At 38.2% G+C, this 22,196-nt stretch overlaps 1 protein-coding gene across 1 annotated transcript; it reads left to right on the top strand.

Annotated features, from left to right (window-relative positions):
- The first annotated feature begins 182 nt into the window (after positions 1 to 182).
- Positions 183 to 2,949, top strand: LOC143261991 (uncharacterized). Its single transcript, XM_076528013.1, has 2 exons — positions 183 to 525; positions 2,840 to 2,949. The coding sequence occupies exons 1-2, from the start codon at positions 183 to 185 to the stop codon at positions 2,947 to 2,949; spliced, it is 453 nt and encodes a 150-aa protein (XP_076384128.1).
- The last annotated feature ends 19,247 nt before the right edge of the window (positions 2,950 to 22,196 follow it).

Genomic DNA, 22,196 nt, shown 5'->3' with positions numbered 1-22,196 from the left:
TGGGTGAATCCAAGACGCAAGCACTGAAGCGTCTCATCTCATTAGAACGGAAATTCAAACGCGATCCAGACTTCAAACAGCAGTACCAATCAATCATTCAAGAATATCTCGATCTTGGCCACATGTCCGAAGTGCAGATATCTCACCAAGGATACTATCTTCCACATCACGGGGTCATCAAAATGTCGAGCGATACAACTAAATTACGCGCAGTCTTCGACGGGTCTGCAATCACAAGCACTGGATTTTCACTTAACGACACCTTACACATTGGACCCAAAATACAGGACGATCTGTTCTACATTTTGCTCCGATTTCGCATCCATCAGTATGTTATTACTGGCGACATCGAGAAGATGTATAGGCAATTTCTCGTGCGCCCAGAAGACAGAAGGTACCAGAGAATCCTCTGGCGTGACACCGACAATTGCGTAAAAACTTATGAACTAAATACGGTTACATTCGGCCTATCAGCCGCCCCATATCTGGCTATCAGATGCCTCCAACAAGTGGCACAAGACGAAGGTCATCGCTTTCCTTCCGCCGCGAAAATCTTGCAGCAGGATTTCTATGTGGATGATGCACTCACCGGCGCGTCCACGATCCAAGAGGCCCTCGCGTCACGAAACGAACTTATACAACTCCTTCGCTTATCCGGTCTAAATATCAGGAAATGGGCTTCCAATAACCAAGAATTGTTAAGCGGGTTGTCCGATCAAAATATCAACCAGAAACTTCACCTCGGTGAATCTTCAACAATCAAAACGCTCGGGATCGTTTGGTATTCAGTCGAGGACTCCATTACATACACAGTCAAGCCTCTCACACATGCATCTCGAGTCACCAAACGATTGATCAGTTCTGAAATAGCAAAGGTTTATGACCCGTTGGGTCTCCTAGGCCCAGTCATCATCGTGGCAAAAATCCTCCTCCAGAAAATATGGACTTTGAAAGTTGATTGGGACGAATCGCTACCCATGAGCTTACACACGGAATGGACACGATACTACACGCAACTACCATTGCTCAACAATGTGACATTTAATCGAAAAACCGTAATCACTGCGGCTTCAACCATCCAGTTACATGGATTCTGCGACGCTAGCGAGAAGGCGTACTGAGCCTGTGTATACCTCCGTTCTACAGATGCAGAGGGTCAAACGCAGGTGGAACTCCTAGCAGCCAAATCGAAGGTTGCACCGTTAAAGAGTCAATCTATCCCGCGACTCGAATTGTGTGGAGCCTTATTACTATCATCGCTCATTAATACTATTCATAAAGCATTACACATACACATCGACCGCACGATTTTATGGACAGATTCAACAATAGTTTTGCATTGGCTTAATTCGTCACCTCATACATTAAAAACATTCGTCGCCAACCGGGTGTCCGAGATCCAATCCAAAACAAAGATTGAAGAATGGCGCCACGTTAGCTCAGCTGATAACCCAGCAGATCTCATTTCTCGAGGACAATCAATAGAGGAGTTCCTTCGACCATCCATCTGGTGCAATGGCCCAACTTGGCTTCACCAGGATGAGTCATACTGGCCAAATGGGAAATTAGTACCTGTTCTCGATGACTCGGAGCAACGGGTGGCTGTCTGCTTAGCTATGACCACCATCGACGCAAGTTTACTCGAACGGTTCTCGTCGTGGAGCAGGCTTTTGCGGGTCGTTGCATGGTGCCTACGGTGGAAGCCAGGACGGATGACGAAGGGTACTCTACAGGCAACCGAGCTAGCTCGAGCAAGGACAACCGTTATAAAATTATTGCAACGGTCTTACTTCGCAGACGAATTCCATCTCATACGACAGCATCGGCATCATAAGATCACCGGAAAATTAGCGAGACTACATCCATTCATTGACCAAGACGGGATACTACGAGTCGGAGGTAGACTGAGAAATTCAACGTTGACATTCACGCAAAAACACCCTATTATCCTACCAAAGTCGCACACAACCAACCTCATCATTCAGAACGAACACATAATTCACATGCACGCCGGTACTCAAGCTACATTATATGCAACAAGAAGAGCGTACTGGCCCATAGACGGGCGAAGTCAAGTTTGGAAAACAATTCGGAGTTGCGTCCGCTGTTGTCGAGCCAATCCACCTCATGCCAATTACGTAATGGGTGATTTACCAAAGGCCAGAGTCACAGAATCTCGTCCGTTTACAAATGTAGGAGTGGACTACTGTGGGCCTTTTTTCGTGAAAGAACGAACATACAGGAATCAGCGTCGTATAAATGTATACGTAGCCGTTTTTGTATGCCTCGCGGTAAAGGCCGTCCACCTCGAGCTTGTCGGCGACTTGACCAGTGAAGCCTTTGTTGCAGCTTTGGGACGATTCATAGCAAGACCAGGTTTTTGCAAAAATCTATACTCCGACAACGGTTCCAATTTTATCGGAGCTAATAACGAATTCAAAGAACTTCGAGAATTGTTGCGCTCCGACAATCTCCGACGATCGCTCAATTAATTGGCATTTCATTCCACCTCAAGCTCCGCATTTCGGCGGCCTCTGGGAAGCAGCAGTAAAGTCATTTAAGAAACATTTGAAACGCGTTATGGGTGCTGAATTGTTTACCTTCGAAAACTTGAATACCTTAATTATCAACATTGAAGCTATTCTCAATTCCCGTCCTCTGACTCCAATCTCATCCGAACCAAACGATCTTCTTGTTCTTACCCCCGGTCATTTCCTTATCGGTGATGCTCTCACAAGTTTACGCGAACACGAGTTAACAGATGTTCCATCCAATCGGCTATCCGGGTGGCAACGCATTCAACAGCTAACACAGCATTTTTGGAAGTGTTGGCATCTAGAATATTTGAACGAGCTGACCAGTCGTAGTAAATGGTCCAAGGGGGATCACCAGATCACTGAGAACTCTATAGTCCTCCTCAGGGAAGATCACGTGCCGTCCATGCAATAGCCGTTGGGGCGAGTCATCAAGGTCCATCCAGGCTCCGACGGCATAATTCGCACAGTTACAGTAAAGACTGCTACGAATGTGTTCGAGCGGAGCATAAAAAAACTCGTCCCATTGCCAATCCAACCAGATGACGACAACCAAGGACGCAGCAGATCTTCGACAGAAGATGACCAGCCCGGGAATGTTACATTTAGTAATTCATAGATATAAGGCTCTCAGATACACGTACGCCTACGCGAAACATTACATTCATACACGTTACACATCATATATTAGTCATCCACATTGGTCACCACACATCGATTAGACTTTCCTCATTTCACTTTGATCGGTTCCCTCTCAAGGCGGGGAGGATGTTCCGTTCTGTAGGACCTCCCGTAGGCCGCTTTCGCGAAAGTTTATGGCGTGGACCAGCGAGGATCACAAAGAGACGGAAACCTTTTTTCCATCTGCAGATCATCGGAGCAGGGTCTTCTGTCTCTTTAATGACCGCGACGCGTCGTAGGCACGAAAGGTCCGAAAAAAACAACCCCGTCGTAAATTTGAGAATTTAACGGGTCTTGAGAAAGTTTAGTCCCAACCGTCGCGGGGACGATATCTCAGGCCCCAGGGGACCTCCCGACCACGCAACTACGCAACACCCCCCTCTCCTAGACAAGGCTCGTGTAGGACGATACGAGAGGGTGGTGACGAAAAGCTTAGAGGACACTGATTGGAAAATCGCAATCTTCGAGAAAAACCAATCACTGCGTCCCGGCGTGGAGGTGGAGGTTTCTTCAGGGATCTCAAACGGGGGTGACCGATATAAAATAACGCGACCAGTCGGGGCGCGGACAGAAAAACGCAGAAAAACATAGTCATCAACAATCATTACCAGCTCTGTTACTTTAAGTGGGCACAGAGCATCGCGAACCACATTGTCAATTAGAATCGGGAATTTACAACCCCCGTAGACCGAACAACGGTCGCGGTGTCGGTGCGCGAAAAACAAGCTGAACCTTCTACTTCGCTTTGATTTGAAGGTAAGTCATGTGTTCCGCATTGATTTGAAGCTAAATCATGTGTTTCGCATGGATTTGAAGTTAACTCGTTTGTTTCGCATGCAGTCGAAGCTATATCAATTGTATCGCAAGTATTTGAAGCTAAATCATTTGTGTCGCATGAATATGAAGCTAAACAATGTGTTTCGCATCGTTTTGAAACTTAATCATGTGTTTCTCTTGGATTTGAAACTAACTCGTTTGTTTGGCATGCAGTTGATGCTAAATCAATTATATCACTAGCATTTGAATTTAAACCATTTCTTTCGCAAGAATATGAAGCTAAAACATGTGTTTCGCATTGATTTGAAGCTAAATCATGTGTTTCGCATGGATTTGAAGCAAACTCGTTTGTTTCGCCTGCATTTGAAGCTATAACATTTAATCGCAAGCATGTAAAGCTAAATCATTTGTTTCGCATGGATTTGAAGCTAAACCTTCTACATCGCATTGATTTGCAGATAAATCATGTGTTTCGCATGGATTTGAAGCTATAGCTTCTATATCGCAAGTATTTGAAGCTAAATCATTTGTGTCGCATGTATTTTCAGCTAAGCCTTCTACTTCGCATTGATTTGAAACTAAGTCATGTGTTTCGCTTGGATTTGAAGCTAACTCGTTTGCTTCCCCTGCATTTGAAGCTTTATAAATTATATCGCAAGTATTTGAAGCTAAATCATTTGTGTCGCATGTATTTGAAGCCACGCCTTCTACTTCGCATTGATTAGAAGCTAAATCATGTGTTTCGCATGGACTTGAAGCTAACTCGTTTGCTTCGCCTGCATTTGAAGCTATATCTATTATATCGCAAGTATTGGAATCTAAATCACTTGTCTCGCACGGATTTGAAGCTAACTCGTTTGTTTCGCTTGCAGTTGTAGCTAAATAATGTATATCACAAGTATTTGTAACAAAACCATTTGTTTCGCACGGATCTGTAGCTAACTCGTTTGTTTTGTGTGCATTTCAAGCTAACTCACTTATACCGCAGGTATTTGAAGCTAAATCATGTGTTTCCCTTGGATTTGAAGCTAACTAGTTTATATTGAATGCAGTTGAAGCTAAATCATGTTTATCACAAGCATCTGATGCTAAACCATTTGTTTCGCAAGAATATGAAGCTAAACCATGTGTTTCGCTTGGATTTGAAGCTAACTCGGTGGTTCGCCTGCATTTGATGCTATATCAATTATATCGCAAGTATTTGAAGCTAAATCATTTGTGTCGCATAGCTTTGAAGATAACTCGTTTGTTTCGCATGCATTTGGAGCTAAATCATGTTTATCACAAGTATCTGAATCTGAACCATTTGTTTCGCAAGAATTTGAAGCTAAACCATTTGTTTCGCATTGATTTTGAGCTAAGCCTTCAACATCGCATTGATTTGAAGCTAAATTATTTGGTTCCCTTGGATTTGAAGCTATCGCGATTGTTTCGCATGCAGTTGAAGCTAAATCATGTTTATCATAAATATCTGAAGCTAAACCATCTGTTTCTCAAGATTATGAAGCTAAACCATGTGTTTCTCATGGACTTGAAGCTAAATCATGTGTTTCGCATGGATTTGAAGCAAACTCGTTTGTTTCGCCTGCATTTGAAGCTATATCATTTAATCGCAAGCATGTAAAGCTAAATCATTTGTTTCGCATGAATTTGAAGCAAAGCCTTCTAATTTGCATTGATTTGAAGCTAAATCATGTGTTTGGCTTGGATTTGAAGCTAACTCGTTTGTTTGGCATGCAGTTGATGCTAAATCAATTATATCACTAGCATTTGAATTTAAACCATTTCTTTCGCAAGAATATGAAGCTAAAACATGTGTTTCGCATTGATTTGAAGCTAAATCATGTGTTTCGCATGGATTTGAAGCAAACTCGTTTGTTTCGCCTGCATTTGAAGCTATAACATTTAATCGCAAGCATGTAAAGCTAAATCATTTGTTTCGCATGAATTTGAAGCTAAGCCTTCTACTTCACATTGATTTGAAACTAAACCATAAATTCGCTTGGATTTGAAGCTAACTCTTTTTTTCGTCTGCATTTGAAGCTGTATCAATTATATCGCAGGTATTCGAAGCTAAATCATTTGTGTCGCATGGCTTTGAAGCTAATCCTTCTACTTCGCTTTGATTTGCAGCCAAATCGTGTGTTTTGCATGAATTTGAAGCAAAACCTTCTACATCGCCTTGATTTGAAGCTAAATCATTCGTATCGCATGGATTTGAAGCTAAATCATGTGTTTCTCTTGCATTTTAAACTAACTCGTTTGTTTCGCATGCAGTTGAAGCTAAATCATGTTTATCACAAGTATCTGAAGCTAAACCACTTGTTTCGCAAGAATATGAAGCTAAACCATGTGCATCGCATTGATTTGAAGCTAAATCATGTGTTCCGCATGGATTTGAAGCTAACTCGTTTGTTTTGCCTGGATTTGAAGGTATATCATTTATATCGCAAGTATGTGAAGCTAAATCATTTGTTTCGCATGGATTTGGAGCTATGCCTACTACTTCGCAATGATTTGAAACTAAATCATATGTTTCGCTTGGATTTGAAGCTAACTCGTTTGTATCGCCTGCATTTGAAGCTATATCATTTATATCGCAAGTATGTGAAGCTAAATCATTTGTTTCGCATGGATTTGGAGCTATGCCGACTACTTCGCATTGATTTGAAACTAAATCATGCGTTTCGCTTGGATTTGAAGTTAACTCGTTTGTTTCGCCTGCATTAGAGGCTAAATCATGTTTATCACAAGTATCTGAATCTCAACCATTTGATTCGCAAGAATATGAACTACACCATGTGTTTCGCATGAATTTGAAGCTAAATCATGTGTTTCGCAAAGATTTGAAGCTAACTCGTTTGTTTCGCCTGCATTTGAAGCTATATCAATTATATCGCAAGTATTTGAAGCTAAATCATTTGTGTCGCATAGCTTTGAAGCTAACTCGTTTGTTTCGCCTGCATTTGAAGCTATATCTCTTCCATCGCAAGTATTTGAAGCTAAATCATTTGTGTCGCATGGATTTGAAGCTAAATCTTCTACTTCGCATTGATTTCAAACTAAATCATGTGTTTCGCTTGGATTTGAAGCTAACGCGATTGTTTCGCCTGCGTTTGAAGCTATATCAGTTATATCGCAAGTATTTGAAGCTAAATCATTTGTGTCGCATGGCTTTGAGAATAAGCCTTCTACTTCGCATTAATTTGAAGGAAAATCATGTGTTTCGCTTGGATTTGAAGCTAAACCTTCTACTTCGCATTGATTTGGAACTAAATCATGTGGTTCGCATGGATTTGAAGCTAAATCATGTGTTTCGCAAAGATTTGAAGCTAACTCGTTTATTTCGCCTGCATTTGAAGCTATATCAGTTATATCGCAAGTATTTGAAGCTAAATCATTTGCGTCGCATGGCTTTGAGGATAAGCCTCCTACTTCGCATTGATTTGAAACTAAACCATGTGTTTCGCTTGGATTTGAAGCTAACTCGTTTGTTTCGCCTGCATTTGAAGCTATATCATTTATATCGCAAGTATATGAAGCTAAATCATTTGTGTCGCATGGCTTAGAAGCTAAATTGTTTGTTTCGCCTGCATTGAAGCTATATCACTTCTATCGCAAGTATTTGAATCTAAATCATTTGTGTCGCATTGATTTGAAGCTAAGCCTTCAACTTCGCATTGATTTGAAGCTAAATCATTTGTTTCCCTTGGATTTGAAGCTAACGCGATTGTTTCGCATGCAGTTGAAGCTAAATCATGTTCATCACAACTATCTGAAGCTAAACCATTTGTTTCGCAAGAATATGAAGCTAAACCATGTGTTTCGCTTGGATTTGAAGCTAACTCGTTTGTTTCGCCTGCATTTTATGCTATATCAATTATATCGCAAGTATTTGAAGCTAAATCATTTGTGTCGCATAGCTTTGAAGCTAACTCGTTTGTTTCGCATGCATTAGGAGCTAAATCATGTTTATCACAAGTATCTGAATCTGAACCATTTGTTTCGCAAGAATTTGAAGCTAAACCATTTGTTTCGCATTGATTTTAAGCTAAGCCTTCAACATCGCATTGATTTGAAGCTAAATTATTTGGTTCCCTTGGATTTGAAGCTAAAGCGATTGTTTCGCATGCAGTTGAAGCTAAATCATGTTTATCATAAATATCTGAAGCTAAACCATCTGTTTCTCAAGATTATGAAGCTAAACCATGTGTTTCGCATGGACTTGAAGCTAAATCATGTGTTTCGCATGGATTTGAAGCAAACTCGTTTGTTTCACCTGCATTTGAAGCTATATCATTTAATCGCAAGCATGTAAAGCTAAATCATTTGTTTCGCATGAATTTGAAGCTAAGCCTTCTACTTCGCATTGATTTGAAGCTAAATCATGTGTTTGGCTTGGATTTGAAGCTAACTTGTTTGTTGTGCATGCAGTTGGATCCAAATCATGTATATCACAAGTAATTGAAGCTAAACCACTTGATTCGCATGGATTTGAAGCTAAGACTTCTACTTTGCATTGAATTGAAGCTAACTCGTGTGTATCGCTTGGATTTGAAGCTAATTCGTTTGTTTCGCCTGCATTTGAAGCTGTATCATTTATATCGCAAGTATGTGAAGCTAAATCATTTGTTTCGCATGGATTTGAAGCTATGCCTTCTACTCCACATTGATTTGAAGCTTAAACATCTGATTCGCCTGGATTTGAAGCTAACTCGTTTGTTTCGCCTGCATTTGAAGCTATATCATGCATATCACAAGTATTTGAGACTAAATCATTTGATTCGCGTGGATTTGAAGCTAAGCTTTCTACTTCGCATTGATTTGAAGCTAAATCATGTGTTTCGCTTGGATTTGCAGCTAAGCCTTCTACTTCGCATTCATTTAAAGCTAAGTCATGGGTTTCGCATGGATTTGAATCTAAGCCTTCTACTTCGCATTGATTTGAAGCTAAACCATGTGTTTGGCGTGGATTTGAAGCTAACTCGTTTATTTAGCCTGCATTTGAAACTATATTATGCATATCACAAGTATTTAAGACTAAATCATTTGATTCTCATGGATTTGAAGCTAAGCTTTCTACTTCGCATTCATTTGAAGCTAAATCATGTGTTTCGCTTGGATTTGATGCTATCTCGTGTGTTTCTTATGCAGTTGAATTTAAATCATGTATATCGCAAATATTTGAAGCTAAACCATTTGTTTCGCATTGATTTGAAGCTAAGCCTTCAACTTCGCATTGATTTGAAGCTAAATCATTTGTTTCCCTCGGATTTGAAGCTAACGCGATTGTTTCGCATGCAGTTGAAGCTAAATCATGTTCATCACAACTATCTGAAGCTAAACCATTTGTTTCGCAAGAATATGAAGCTAAACCATGTGTTTCTCATGGATTTGAAGCTAAATCATGTTTCTCGCGTGGATTTGAAGCCAACTCGTTTGCTTCGCCTGCACTTGAAGCTATATCATTTATATCGCAAGAATGTGAAACTAAATCATTTGCTTCGCATGGATTTCAAGCGAAGCCTTCTACTTCGCATTGATTTGAATCTAAATCATGTGTTTCGCTTGCATTTTAAGCTAACTCGTTTGTTTTTCCTTCATTTGAAGCTATATCATTAAATCGCTAGTATGTGAAGCTAAATCATTTGTGTCGCATGTATTTGAAGCTACGCCTGCCCTACTTCACATTGATTTGAATCTAGATCATGTGTTTCGCATACATTTGAAGCTAACTCGTTTGTTTCGCATGCAGTTGAAGGTAAATCATGTATACCACAAGTATTTGAAGCTAAACCATTTGTTTCGCATTGATTTGAAGCTAAGCCTTCAACTTCGCATTGATTTGAAGCTAAATTATTTGGTTCCCTTGGATTTGAAGCAACCTCGTTTGTTTCGCCTGCATTTGAAGCTATAACATTTAATCGCAAGCATGTAAAGCTAAATCATTTGTTTCGCATGAATTTGAAGCTAAGCCTTCTACTTCGCATTGATTTGAAACTAAATCATAAATTCGCTTGGATTTGAAGCTATACCTTCTATATCGCATTCATTTGAAATTAGTCATGTTTTTTGCATGGATTTGTAGCTAACTCGTTTGTTTCGCCTGCAGATGAAGCTATATCACTTATATCGCAAGTATCTGAAGCTAAATCATTTGTGTCGCATGGATTTGATGCTAAACCTTCTACATAGCATTGATTTGAAGCTTAATCATGTGTTTTGCATGGATTTTAAGCTAACTCGTTTATTTAGCCTGCATTTGAAGCTATATCACTTATATCGCAAGTATCTGATGCTAAATCATTTGTTTCGCATGGATTTGAAGCTAAACCTTCTACATCGCATTGATTTGCAGATAAATCATGTGTTTCGCATGGATTTGAAGCTATAGCTTCTATATCGCAAGTATTTGAAGCTAAATCATTTGTTTCTCATGTATTTGTAGCTAAGCCTTCTACTTCGCATTGATTTGGAGCTACAACATTTGTTTCGCATGGATTTGAATCTAACTCGTTTGTTTCGCATGCAGTTGAATCTAAATCATGTTTATCACAAGTATCTGAAACTAAACCATTGGTTCCGCATGGATTTGGAGCTACGCCTTCTACTTCGCATTGATTTGTAGCTAAATAATTTGTTTCGCATGGATTTAAAGCTAACTCGATAGATTCTCCTGCATTTGAAGCTATATCACTTATATCATAAGTATCTGAACCTAAAGCATTTGTTTCGCATGGATATGATGCTTACTCGTCTGTTTCGCCTGCTTTTGGTGCTATATCACTTATATCGCAATTATTTGAATCTAAATCATCTGCTTCTCATGTATTTGAAGCTAAGCCTACTACTTCACATGGATTTGAAGCTACAACATGCGTTTCGCATGGATTTGAAGCTAACTCGTTTGTTTCGCATGCAGTTGAAGCTAAATCATGTTTATTACAGTTATCTGAAGCTAAACCATTTGTTTCGCAAGAATATGAAGCTAAACCATGTGTTTCGCATGAATTTGAAGCTAAATCATGTGTTTCGCATATATTTGAAGCTGACTCGTTTGTGTTGCCTGCATTTGGAGCTATATCATTTATATCGCAAGTATTTCAAGCGAAATCATTTGTTTCGCACGGTTTATGAAGCCAAACTTTCTACATCGCGTTTATTTGAAGCTAAATCATGTGTTTCGCTTTGATTTGAAGCTAAATCATGTGTTTCGCATGGATTGGGAGCTAACTCGTTTGTTTCGCATGTATTTGAAGATATATCAATTATATCGCAAGTATTTGAAGCTAAATCATTTGTTTCGCATGGCTTCGAAGATAAGCCTTCTATTTCGCATTAATTTGAAGGTAAATCATGTGTTTCGCTTGAATTTGAAGGTAACTCGTTCGTTTCGCCTGCGTTTGAAGCTATATCACTTCTATCGCAAGTATTAGAAGCTAACTCGTTTGTTTCGCCTGCAATGCAGCTATATCACTTCTATAGCAAGTATTTGAAGCTAAATCATTTGTGACGCATGGATTTGAAGCTATATCATTTATATCGCAAGTATGTGAAGTTAAATCATTTGTTTCGCATGGATTTGAAGCTAAGCCTTCTACTTCGTATTGATTTGAAACTAAATCATGTGTTTCGCTTGGATTTGAAGCTAACTCGTTTGTTTCGCCTGCATTGCAGCTATATCACTTCTATAGCAAGTATTTGAAGCTAAATCATTTGTGTCGCATGGATTTGAAGCTATATCACTTATATCGCAAGTATATGAAGCTAAACCATGTGTTTCGCTTGGATTTGAAGCTAAATCATGTGTTTCGCATGGATTTGGAACTAACTCGTTTCTTTCGCCTGCATTTGAAGCTATATCAATTATATCGCAAGTATTTGAAGCTAAATCAATTTTGTCGCGTGTATTTCAAGCTACGCCTTCTACTTCGCATTGATTTGAAGCTACATCATGCGTTTCGCATGGATTTGAATCTAACTCGTTTATTTCGCATTGATTTGATGCTAAGCCTTCAACTTCGCATTGATTCGAAGCTAAATCGTTTGTTCCCCTTGCATATGAAGCTAACGCGATTGTTTCGCATGCGGTTGAAGGTAAATCATGTTTATCACAAGTATATGAAGCTAAACCATTTGTTTCGCAAGAATATGAAGATAAACCACGTGTTTCGCTTGGATTTGTAGCAAAATCATGTGTTTCGCATGGATTTGAAACTAATTCGTTTGTTTCGCCTGCATTTGAAGCTAAATCATGTTTATCACAAGTATTTGAATCTAAACCATTTGTTTCGCAAGAATATGAAGCTAAACCATGTGTTTCGCTTGGATTTGAAGCTAAATCATGTGTTTCGCATAGATTTGAAGCTAACTCGTTTGTTTCTCCTGCATTTGAAGCTATATCATTTATATCGCAAGTATGTGAAGCTAAATCATTTGTTTCGCATCGATTTGAAGCTAAGCCTTCTACTTCGCATTGATTTGAAACTAAATCATGTGTATCGCTTGGATTTGAAGCTAACTCGTTTGTTTCTCCTTGCATTTGAAGCTATATCATTTATATCGCAAGTATGTGAAGCTAAATCATGTGTTTCGCATGGATTTGAAGCTAAGCGTTCTACCTCACATTGATTTGAAACTAAATCATGTGTTTCGCATGGATTTGAAGCAGAATCTTCCACATCGCATTGATTTGCAGCTAAATTATGTGTTTCGCATGGATTTGGATCTAGACATTCTATATCGCATTGATTTGAAGTTAGTCATGTTTTTTGCATGGATTTGTAGCTAACACGTTTGTATCGCCTGCAGTTGACTCTATATCACTTAATCGCAAGTATTCGAATCTAAATCATTGGTTCCGCATGGATTTGGAGCTAAGCCTTCTACTTCGCATTTATTTGTAGCTAACTCATTTGTTTCGCATGGATTTGGAGCTAACTCGATAGTTTCTCCTGCACTTGAAGCTCCATCCCTTATATCGCAAGTATCTGAACCTAAAGCATTTGTTTCGCATGGACTTGATGCTAACTCGTCTGTTTCGCCTGCTTTTGGTGCTATATCACTTATATCGCAATTATCTGAAGCTAAATCATTTGTTTCTCATGTATTTGTAGCTAAGCCTTCTACTTCGCATTGATTTGGAGCTATAACATTTGTGTCGCATGGATTTGAAGCTAACTCGTTTGTTTCGCATGCAGTTGAATCTAAATCATGTTTATCACAAATATCTGAAACTAAACCATTGGTTCCGCATGGATTTGGAGCTATGCCTTCTACTTCGTATTGATTTCTAGCTAAATAATTTGTTTCGCATGGATTTGAAGCTAACTCGTTTGTTTCGCATGCAGTTGAAGCTAAATCATGTTTATCACAAGTATCTGAAACTAAACCATATGTTTCGCAAGAATATGAAGCTAAACCATGTGTTTCCCATGAATTTGAAGCTAAATCATGTGTTTTGCATGGATTTGTAGCTAACTCCATTGTTTCCTCTGCATTTGAAGCAACATCACTTATATCGCAAGTATCTGATGCTAAATCATTTGTTTCGCATGGATTTGAAGCAGAATCTTCCACATCGCATTGATTTGCAGCAAAATCATGTGTTTCGCATGGATTGGGAGCTAGACCTTTTATATCGCATTGATTTGATGTTAGTCATGTTTTTTGCATGGATTTGTAGCTCACTCGTTTGTTTCGCCTGCAGTTGACACTATATCAATTATATCGCAAGTATTTGAATCTAAATCATTGGTTCCGCATTGATTTGAAGCTAAGCCTTCTACTTCGCATTAATTTGAATCTAAATCATGTGTTTCGCATGGATTTGAAGCAAAGCCTTCTACTTCGACTTGATTTGAAGCTAAATCATGTGTTTCGCTTGGATTTGAAGCTAACTCGTTTGTTTCGCCTGCATTTGAAGCTTTATCAATTATATCGCAAGTATTTGAAACTAAATCATTTGTGTCGCATGGTTTTAAAGCTACGCCTTCTACTTCGCATTGATTTGAAGCTACATCATGCGTTTCGCATGGATTTGAATCTAACTCGTTTATTTCGCATTGATTTGATGCTAAGCCTTCAACTTCGGATTGATTCGAAGCTAAATCGTTTGTTTCCCTTGCATATGAAGCTAACGCGATTGTTTCGCATGCGGTTGAAGCTAAATCATGTTTATCACAAGTATATGAAGCTAAACCATTTGTTTCGCAAGAATATGAAGATAAACCACGTGTTTCGCTTGGATTTGTAGCAAAATCATGTGTTTCGCATGGATTTGAAACTAATTCGTTTGTTTCGCCTGCATTTGAAGCTAAATCATGTTTATCACAAGTATTTGAATCTAAACCATTTGTTTCGCAAGAATATGAAGCTAAACCATGTGTTTCGATTGGATTTGAAGCTAAATCATGTGTATCGCTTGGATTTGAAGCTAACTCGTTTGTTTCTCCTTGCATTTGAAGCTATATCATTTATATCGCAAGTATGTGAAGCTAAATCATGTGTTTCGCATGGATTTGAAGCTAAGCGTTCTACTTCACATTGATTTGAAACTAAATCACGTGTTTCGCATGGATTTGAAGCAGAATCTTCCACATCGCATTGATTTGAAGCTAAATCATGTGTTCCGCATGGATTTGAATCTAACTCGTTTCTTTCGCCTGCATTTGAAGCTATATCAATTATACCGCAAGTATTTGAAGCTAAATCGTTTTTGTCGCGTGGATTTGAAGCTACGCCTTCTACTTCGCATTGATTTGAAGCTAAATCATGCGTTTCGCATGCATTTGTAGATAACTCGCTTGTTTTGCCTGCATCTGAAACAATATCTCTTGTATCGCAAGTATCTGAAGCTAAATCATTTGTTTCTCATGTATTTGAAGCTAAGCCTTCTACTTCGCATTGATTTGAAGATAAATCATGTGTTGCTCATGGATTTGGGGCTAACTCGTTTGTTTCGCCTGCTTTGGATCTATATCACTTATATTCGCAAGTATTTGAATCTAAATCTTTCGTTTTGAACCTAAATAATGTGTTTCGCATAGATTTCAAGATAACTCGTTCTTTACGCCTGCATTTGATGCTATATCACTTACATCGCCAGTATCTGAAGATAAATCGTTTGTTTCGCATGAATTTGAAGCTATGACATCAAATGCGAATTGATTTGAAACTAAATCATGTGTTTCGCATGGACTAGACGATAACTCGTTTGTTTCGCCTGCATTTGAAGCTATATCACATATATTACAAGTATTTGAAACTAAGTCATTTGTTTCCCACGGATTTGAAGCTAAGCGTTCTACTTCACATTGATTTGAAGCTAAATCATCTGCTTGGCTTGGATTTGAAGTTAACACGTTTGTTTCACATACAGTTGAACCTAAATCATGTATATCACAAGTATTTAAAGTTGACCATTTTGTTTCGCAAGAATATTAATCTAAGCCATTTGTTTCGCAAGAATATGAATTAAACCATGTGTTTCGCATGAATTTGAAGCTGAATCATGTGATTCGCGCAGATTTGAAGTTAACTCGTTTGTTTCGCCTGCATTTGAAGCTATATCAATTATATCGCAAGTATTTGATGCTAAATCATTTGCTTCGCATGAGTTTGAAGCCTAGCTTTCTCCTTCGCATTGATTTGAAGCTAAATCATTTGTGTCGCATGGATTTGAAGCTAAGCCTTCTACTTCGCATTGATTTGAAACAAAATCATGTGTTTCGCATGGATTTGAAGAAAACTCGTTTGTTTCGCCTGCATTTGGTGCTATATCATGTATATCACAAGTATTTGAAGCTAAATCATTTGATTCGCATGGATTTTAAGCTAAGCTTTCTACTTCTCATTGATTTGAAGCTAAATCTTGTGATTCGTTTGGATTTGAAGCTAAGCCTCCTACTTCTCATTGATTTGAAGCTAAATCATGTGTTACGCTTGGATTTGAAGCTAACTCGTTCGGTTCGCATGCAGTTGAAGCCAAATCATGTATATCACAAGTATTTGAAGCTAAACCATTTGAGTCGCATGACTTTCAAACTAAGCCTTCAACTTCGCATTGATTTGAAACTAAATCATTTGTTACGCAAGACTATGAAGCTAAACCATGTGTTTCGTATGAATTTGAATCTAAATCATGTGTTTCGCACAGATTTGAAGATAACTCGTTTGTTTTTCGCCTGCATTTGAGGCTATATTATTTATATCGCAAGTACGTGAAGCTAAATCATTTGTTTCGCATGGATTTGAAGCTAAGCCTACTATTTCGCGTTTATTTGAAACTAAATCATGTGTTTCGCTTGGATTTGAAGCTAACTCGTTTGTTTCGCCTGCATTTGAAGCTATATCAATTATATCGCAAGTATTTGAAGCTAAATCATTTGTGTCGCATGGCTTTGAAGCTAACTCGTTTGTTTCGCCTGCATTGCAGCCATATCAGTTCTATCGCAAGTATTTGAAGCTAAATCATTTGTGTCGCATGGATTTGAAGCTAAGCCTTCTACTTCGCATTGATTTGAAACAAAATCATGTATTTCGCTTGGATTTGAAGCTAACTCGTTTGTTTCGCCTGCATTTGAAGCTTTATCAATTATATCGCAAGTATCTGAACCTAAATCATTTGTTTCGCATGGACTTGAAGCTTAGCCTTCTACTTCGCATTGATTTGAAGCTAAATCATGCGTTTCGCATGCATTTGTAGATAACTCGCTTGTTTTGCCTGCATCTGAAACTACATCTCTTGTATTGCAAGTATCATTTGTTTCTCATGTATTTGAAGCTAAGCCTTCTACTTCGCATTGATTTGAAGCTAAATCATGTGTGTCGCATGAATTTGAATCTAAATCGTGTGTATCGCTTGGATTTGAGGCTAACTCGTCTGTTTCGCATGCAGTTGATTCTAAATCATATATACCACAAGTATCTGAAGCTAAATCATTTGTTTCGCACGAATTTGAATCTAATCCATGTGTTTCGCATGAATTTTAAGCTAAATCATGTGTTTCGCTTGGAATTGAAGCTAACTGGTTTGTTTCGCCTGCATTTGAAGCTATATCACTTCTATCGCTAGTATTTGAAGAAAAATCATTTGATCCGCACGGATTTGTAGCTAAGCCTTCTACATCGCATTGATTTGAAGCTAAATCATGTATTTCGCTTGGATTTGGAGCTAAACCTTCTACATCGTATTGATTTGAAGCTAATTCATTTGTTTCGCATGGATTTGGAGCTTACACGTTTGTTTCTCCTGCATTTGAGGCTATATCACTTATATCGCAAGTATCTGAACCTAAATCATTTGTTTCGCATGGACTTGAAGCTTAGCCTTCTACTTGGCATTGATTTGAAGCTAAACTATTTGTTTCGCAAGAATATGAAGCTAAACCATGTGTTTCTCATGGATTTGAAGCTAAATCATGTGTTTCGCATGGATTTGAAGCTAAGCCTTCTACTTCGCATTGATTTGAAGCCAAATTATGTGTTTCGCATAGATTTGAAACTAAGCGTTCTACTTCACATTGATTTGAAGCTAAATCATGTGTTTCGATTGGATTTGAAGCTAACTCGTTTGTTTCGTCTGCATTTGAAGCTACATCACTTATATTCGCAAGTATTTGAAGCTAAATCTTTCGTTTCGCATGGATTTGAAGCGAAGCCTTTTAATTCGCACTGTTTTGAAGCTAAATGATGTGTTTCGCGTGGATTCGATGCTAACTCGTTTGCTTCGTATTCATTTGAATCTATATCACTTATATCGCAAGTATCTGAAGCGTAATCATTTCTGTCGCACGGATTTGAAGCTAACTCGTTTGATTCGTCTGCATTTGAAGCTATATCACTGATATCGTAAGTATCGGAAGCTAAACCATTTGTTTCACATGTATTTGAAGCTCAGCCTTCTACTTCGCATTGGTTTGAAGCCATATCATGTGCTTTTCATGGATTTGAAGCTAAGTCATATATTTCGCATGGATTTGAAGAAAACTCGTTTGTTTCGCCTGCATTTGAAGATATATCATGTATATCACAAGTATTTGATGCTAAATCATTTGTTTCGCATGAGTTTGAAGCCTAGCTTTCTCCTTCGCATTGATTTGAAGCTAAATCATTTGTGTCGCATGGATTTGAAGCTAAGCCTTCTACTTCGCATTGATTTGAAACAAAATCATGTGTTTCGCATGGATTTGAAGGAAACTCGTTTGTTTCGCCTGCATTTGGTGCTATATCATGTATATCACAAGTATTTGAAGCTAAATCATTTGATTCGCATGGATTTTAAGCTAAGCTTTCTACTTCTCATTGATTTGAAGCTAAATCTTGTGATTCGTTTGGATTTGAAGCTAAGCCTCCTACTTCTCATTGATTTGAAGCTAAATCATGTGTTACGCTTGGATTTGAAGCTAACTCGTTCGGTTCGCATGCAGTTGAAGCCAAATCATGTATATCACAAGTATTTGAAGCTAAACCGTTTGAGTCGCATGACTTTCAAACTAAGCCTTCAACTTCGCATTGATTTGAAACTAAATCATTTGTTACGCAAGACTATGAAGCTAAACCATGTGTTTCGTATGAATTTGAATCTAAATCATGTGTTTCGCACAGATTTGAAGATAACTCGTTTGTTTTTCGCCTGCATTTGAGGCTATATTATTTATATCGCAAGTACGTGAAGCTAAATCATTTGTTTCGCATGGATTTGAAGCTAAGCCTACTATTTCGCGTTTATTTGAAACTAAATCATGTGTTTCGCTTGGATTTGAAGCTAACTCGTTTGTTTCGCCTGCATTTGAAGCTATAACAATTATATCGCAAGTATTTGAAGCTAAATCATTTGTGTCGCATGGATTTGAAGCTAAGCCTTCTACTTCGCATTGATTTGAAACAAAATCATGTGTTTCGCTTGGATTTGAAGCTAACTCGTTTGTTTCGCCTGCATTTGAAGCTTTATCAATTATATCGCAAGTATTTGAAGCTAAATCATTTGAGTCGCATGGTTTTGAAGCTACGCCTTCTACTTCGCATTGATTTGAAGCTAAATCATGCGTTTCGCATGCATTTGTAGATAACTCGCTTGTTTTGCCTGCATCTGAAACTACATCTCTTGTATCGCAAGTATCATTTGTTTCTCATGTATTTGAAGCTAAGCCTTCTACTTCGCATTGATTTGAAGCTAAATCATGTGTGTCGCATGAATTTGAATCTAAATCGTGTGTATCGCTTGGATTTGAGGCTAACTCGTCTGTTTCGCATGCAGTTGATTCTAAATCATATATACCACAAGTATCTGAAGCTAAATCATTTGTTTCGCACGAATTTGAATCTACTCCATGTGTTTCGCATGAATTTTAAGCTAAATCATGTGTTTCGCATGGAATTGAAGCTAACTGGTTTGTTTCGCCTGCATTTGAAGCTATATCACTTATATCGCAAGTATCTGAACCTAAATCATTTGTTTCGCATGGACTTGAAGCGTAGCCTTCTACCTCGCATTGATTTGAAGCTAAACTATTTGTTTCGCAAGAATATGAAGCTAAACCATGTGTTTCTCATGGATTTGAAGCTAAATCATGTGTTTCGCATGGATTTGAAGCTAAGCCTTCTACTTCGCATTGATTTGAAGCCAAATTATGTGTTTCGCATAGATTTGAAACTAAGCGTTCTACTTCACATTGATTTGAATCTAAATCATGTGTTTCGATTGGATTTGAAGCTAACTCGTTTGTTTCGTCTGCATTTGAAGCTACATCACTTATATTCGCAAGTATTTGAAGCTAAATCTTTCGTTTCGCATGGATTTGAAGCGAAGCCTTTTAATTCGCACTGTTTTGAAGCTAAATAATGTGTTTCGCGTGGATTCGATGCTAACTCGTTTGCTTCGTATTCATTTGAATCTATATCACTTATATCGCAAGTATCTGAAGCGTAATCATTTCTGTCGCACGGATTTGAAGCTAACTCGTTTGATTCGTCTGCATTTGAAGCTATATCACTGATATCGTAAGTATCAGAAGCTAAATCATTTGTGTCGCATGGATTTGAAGCTAAACCTTCTATATCGCATTGATTTGTAGCTAAATAATGAGTTTCGCTTGGACTTGAAGCTAACGCGTTTGTTTCGCCTGCAGTTGAATCTATATCACTTATATCGCAAGTATTTGAAACTAAACCATTTGTTTCACATGTATTTGAAGCTCAGCCTTCTACTTCGCATTGGTTTGAAGCCATATCATGTGCTTTTCATGGATTTGAAGCTAAGTCATGTATTTCGCATGGATTTGAAGAAAACTAGTTTGTTTCGCCTGCATTTGAAGATATATCATGTATATCACAAGTTTTTGAAGCTAAATCATTTGTTTCGCATGAGTTTGAAGCCTAGCTTTCTCCTTCGCATTGATTTGAAGCTAAATCATTTGTTTCGCTTGGATTTGAAGCTAAGCCTTCTACTTCGCATTGATTGGAAGCTAAATCATGTGATTTGCGTGGATTTGAAGCTAACACGATTGTTTCGCATGCAATTGAAGCTGAGTCATGTATTTCACATGTATTTGAAGATAAACCAGTTGATTCATATGGATTTGAATCTAAGCGTTCTACTTCGCACTGCTTTGAAGCTAAATCATGTTTTTCGCATGGATTCGAATCTTACTCGCTGTTCTGCCTGCATTTGAAGCTATATCATGTATATCACACGTATGCGAAGCTAATTCATTTTATTCGCATGGATTTGAAGCTAAGCCTTCTACTTCGCATTGATTTGAAGCAAAATCATGTGTTTTGCATGGATTTGAAGGTATCTCGTTTGTTTCGACTTTAATTGAATCTGTACCATCTATTTCGCAAGCACTTGAAGCTAATTCTTTTGTGTCGCATGGATTTGACGCTAAACCTTCTACATCGCAATAATTTGCAGTTAAATCATGTGTTTCGCATGGATTTGAAGAAAACTCGTTTGTTTCGCCTGCATTTGGTGCTATATCATGTATATCACAAGTATTTGAAGCTAAATCATTTGATTTGCATGGATTTTAAGCTAAGCTTTCTACTTCTCATTGATTTGAAGCTAAATCTTGTGATTCCATTGGATTTGAAGCTAAGCCTCCTACTTCTCATTGATTTGAAGCTAAATCATGTGTTACGCTTGGATTTGAAGCTAACTCGTTCGGTTCGCATGCAGTTGAAGCCAAATCATGTATATCACAAGTATTTGAAGCTAAACCATTTGAGTCGCATGACTTTCAAACTAAGCCTTCAACTTCGCATTGATTTGAAACTAAATCATTTGTTACGCATGCATTTGAAGTTAACTCGCTTGCTTCGCATGCAGTCGAATTTAAATCATGAATATCACAAGTATTTGAAGATAAACCGGTTGCTTCGCATTGATTTGAAGTTAAGCCTTTTACTTCGGATTGATTTGAAGCTAAATCATGTGTTCCACATTAATTTGGAGCTAAGTCTTCTACTTCGCCTTGATTTCATGCTAAATCATGTGTTTCGCTTGGATTTGAGGCTAGGTCGATTGTTTCGCATGCAATTGAAGCTAAATCATGTATATCACAAGTATTTGTAGCTAAACCATTTGTTCCGCATGGATTTGAAGCTACGTCGTCTACTTCGCATTGATTTGAAGCTAAATAATGTGTTTCGCATGGATTTGAAGCTAAGCCTTCTACTTCACATTGATTTGAAACTAAATCATGTGGTTCGCATGGATTTGAAGCTAAATCATGTGTTTCGCACAGATTTGAAGCTAACTCGTTTATTTCGCCTGCATTTGAAGCTATATCAGTTATATCGCAAGTATTTGAAGCTAAATCATTTGTGTCGCATGGCTTTGAGGATAAGCCTCCTACTTCGCATTGATTTGAAACTAAACCATGTGTTTCGCTTGGATTTGAAGCTAACTCGTTTGTTTCGCCTGCATTTGAAGCTATATCATTTATATCGCAAGCATATAAAGCTAAATCATTTGTGTTGCATGGCCTTGAAGCTAACTCGTTTGTTTCGCCTGCATTGAAGCTATATCACTTCTATCGCAAGTATTTGAAGCTAAATCATTTGTGTCGCATGGATTTGAAGCTAAACCTTCTACTTCGCATTGATTTGGTACTAAATCATGTGTTTCGCTTGGATTTGAAGCTAACTCGTATGTTTCGCATGCATTTGAAGCTATATCAATTGTATCGCAAGTATTTGAAG

This window comes from Megalopta genalis, unplaced genomic scaffold, assembly GCF_051020955.1.
Source record: "Megalopta genalis isolate 19385.01 unplaced genomic scaffold, iyMegGena1_principal scaffold0078, whole genome shotgun sequence".
NCBI classification, from domain to species: Eukaryota; Metazoa; Arthropoda; class Insecta; order Hymenoptera; family Halictidae; genus Megalopta; species Megalopta genalis.
This window is presented reverse-complemented; position numbering and strand designations above follow the sequence as displayed.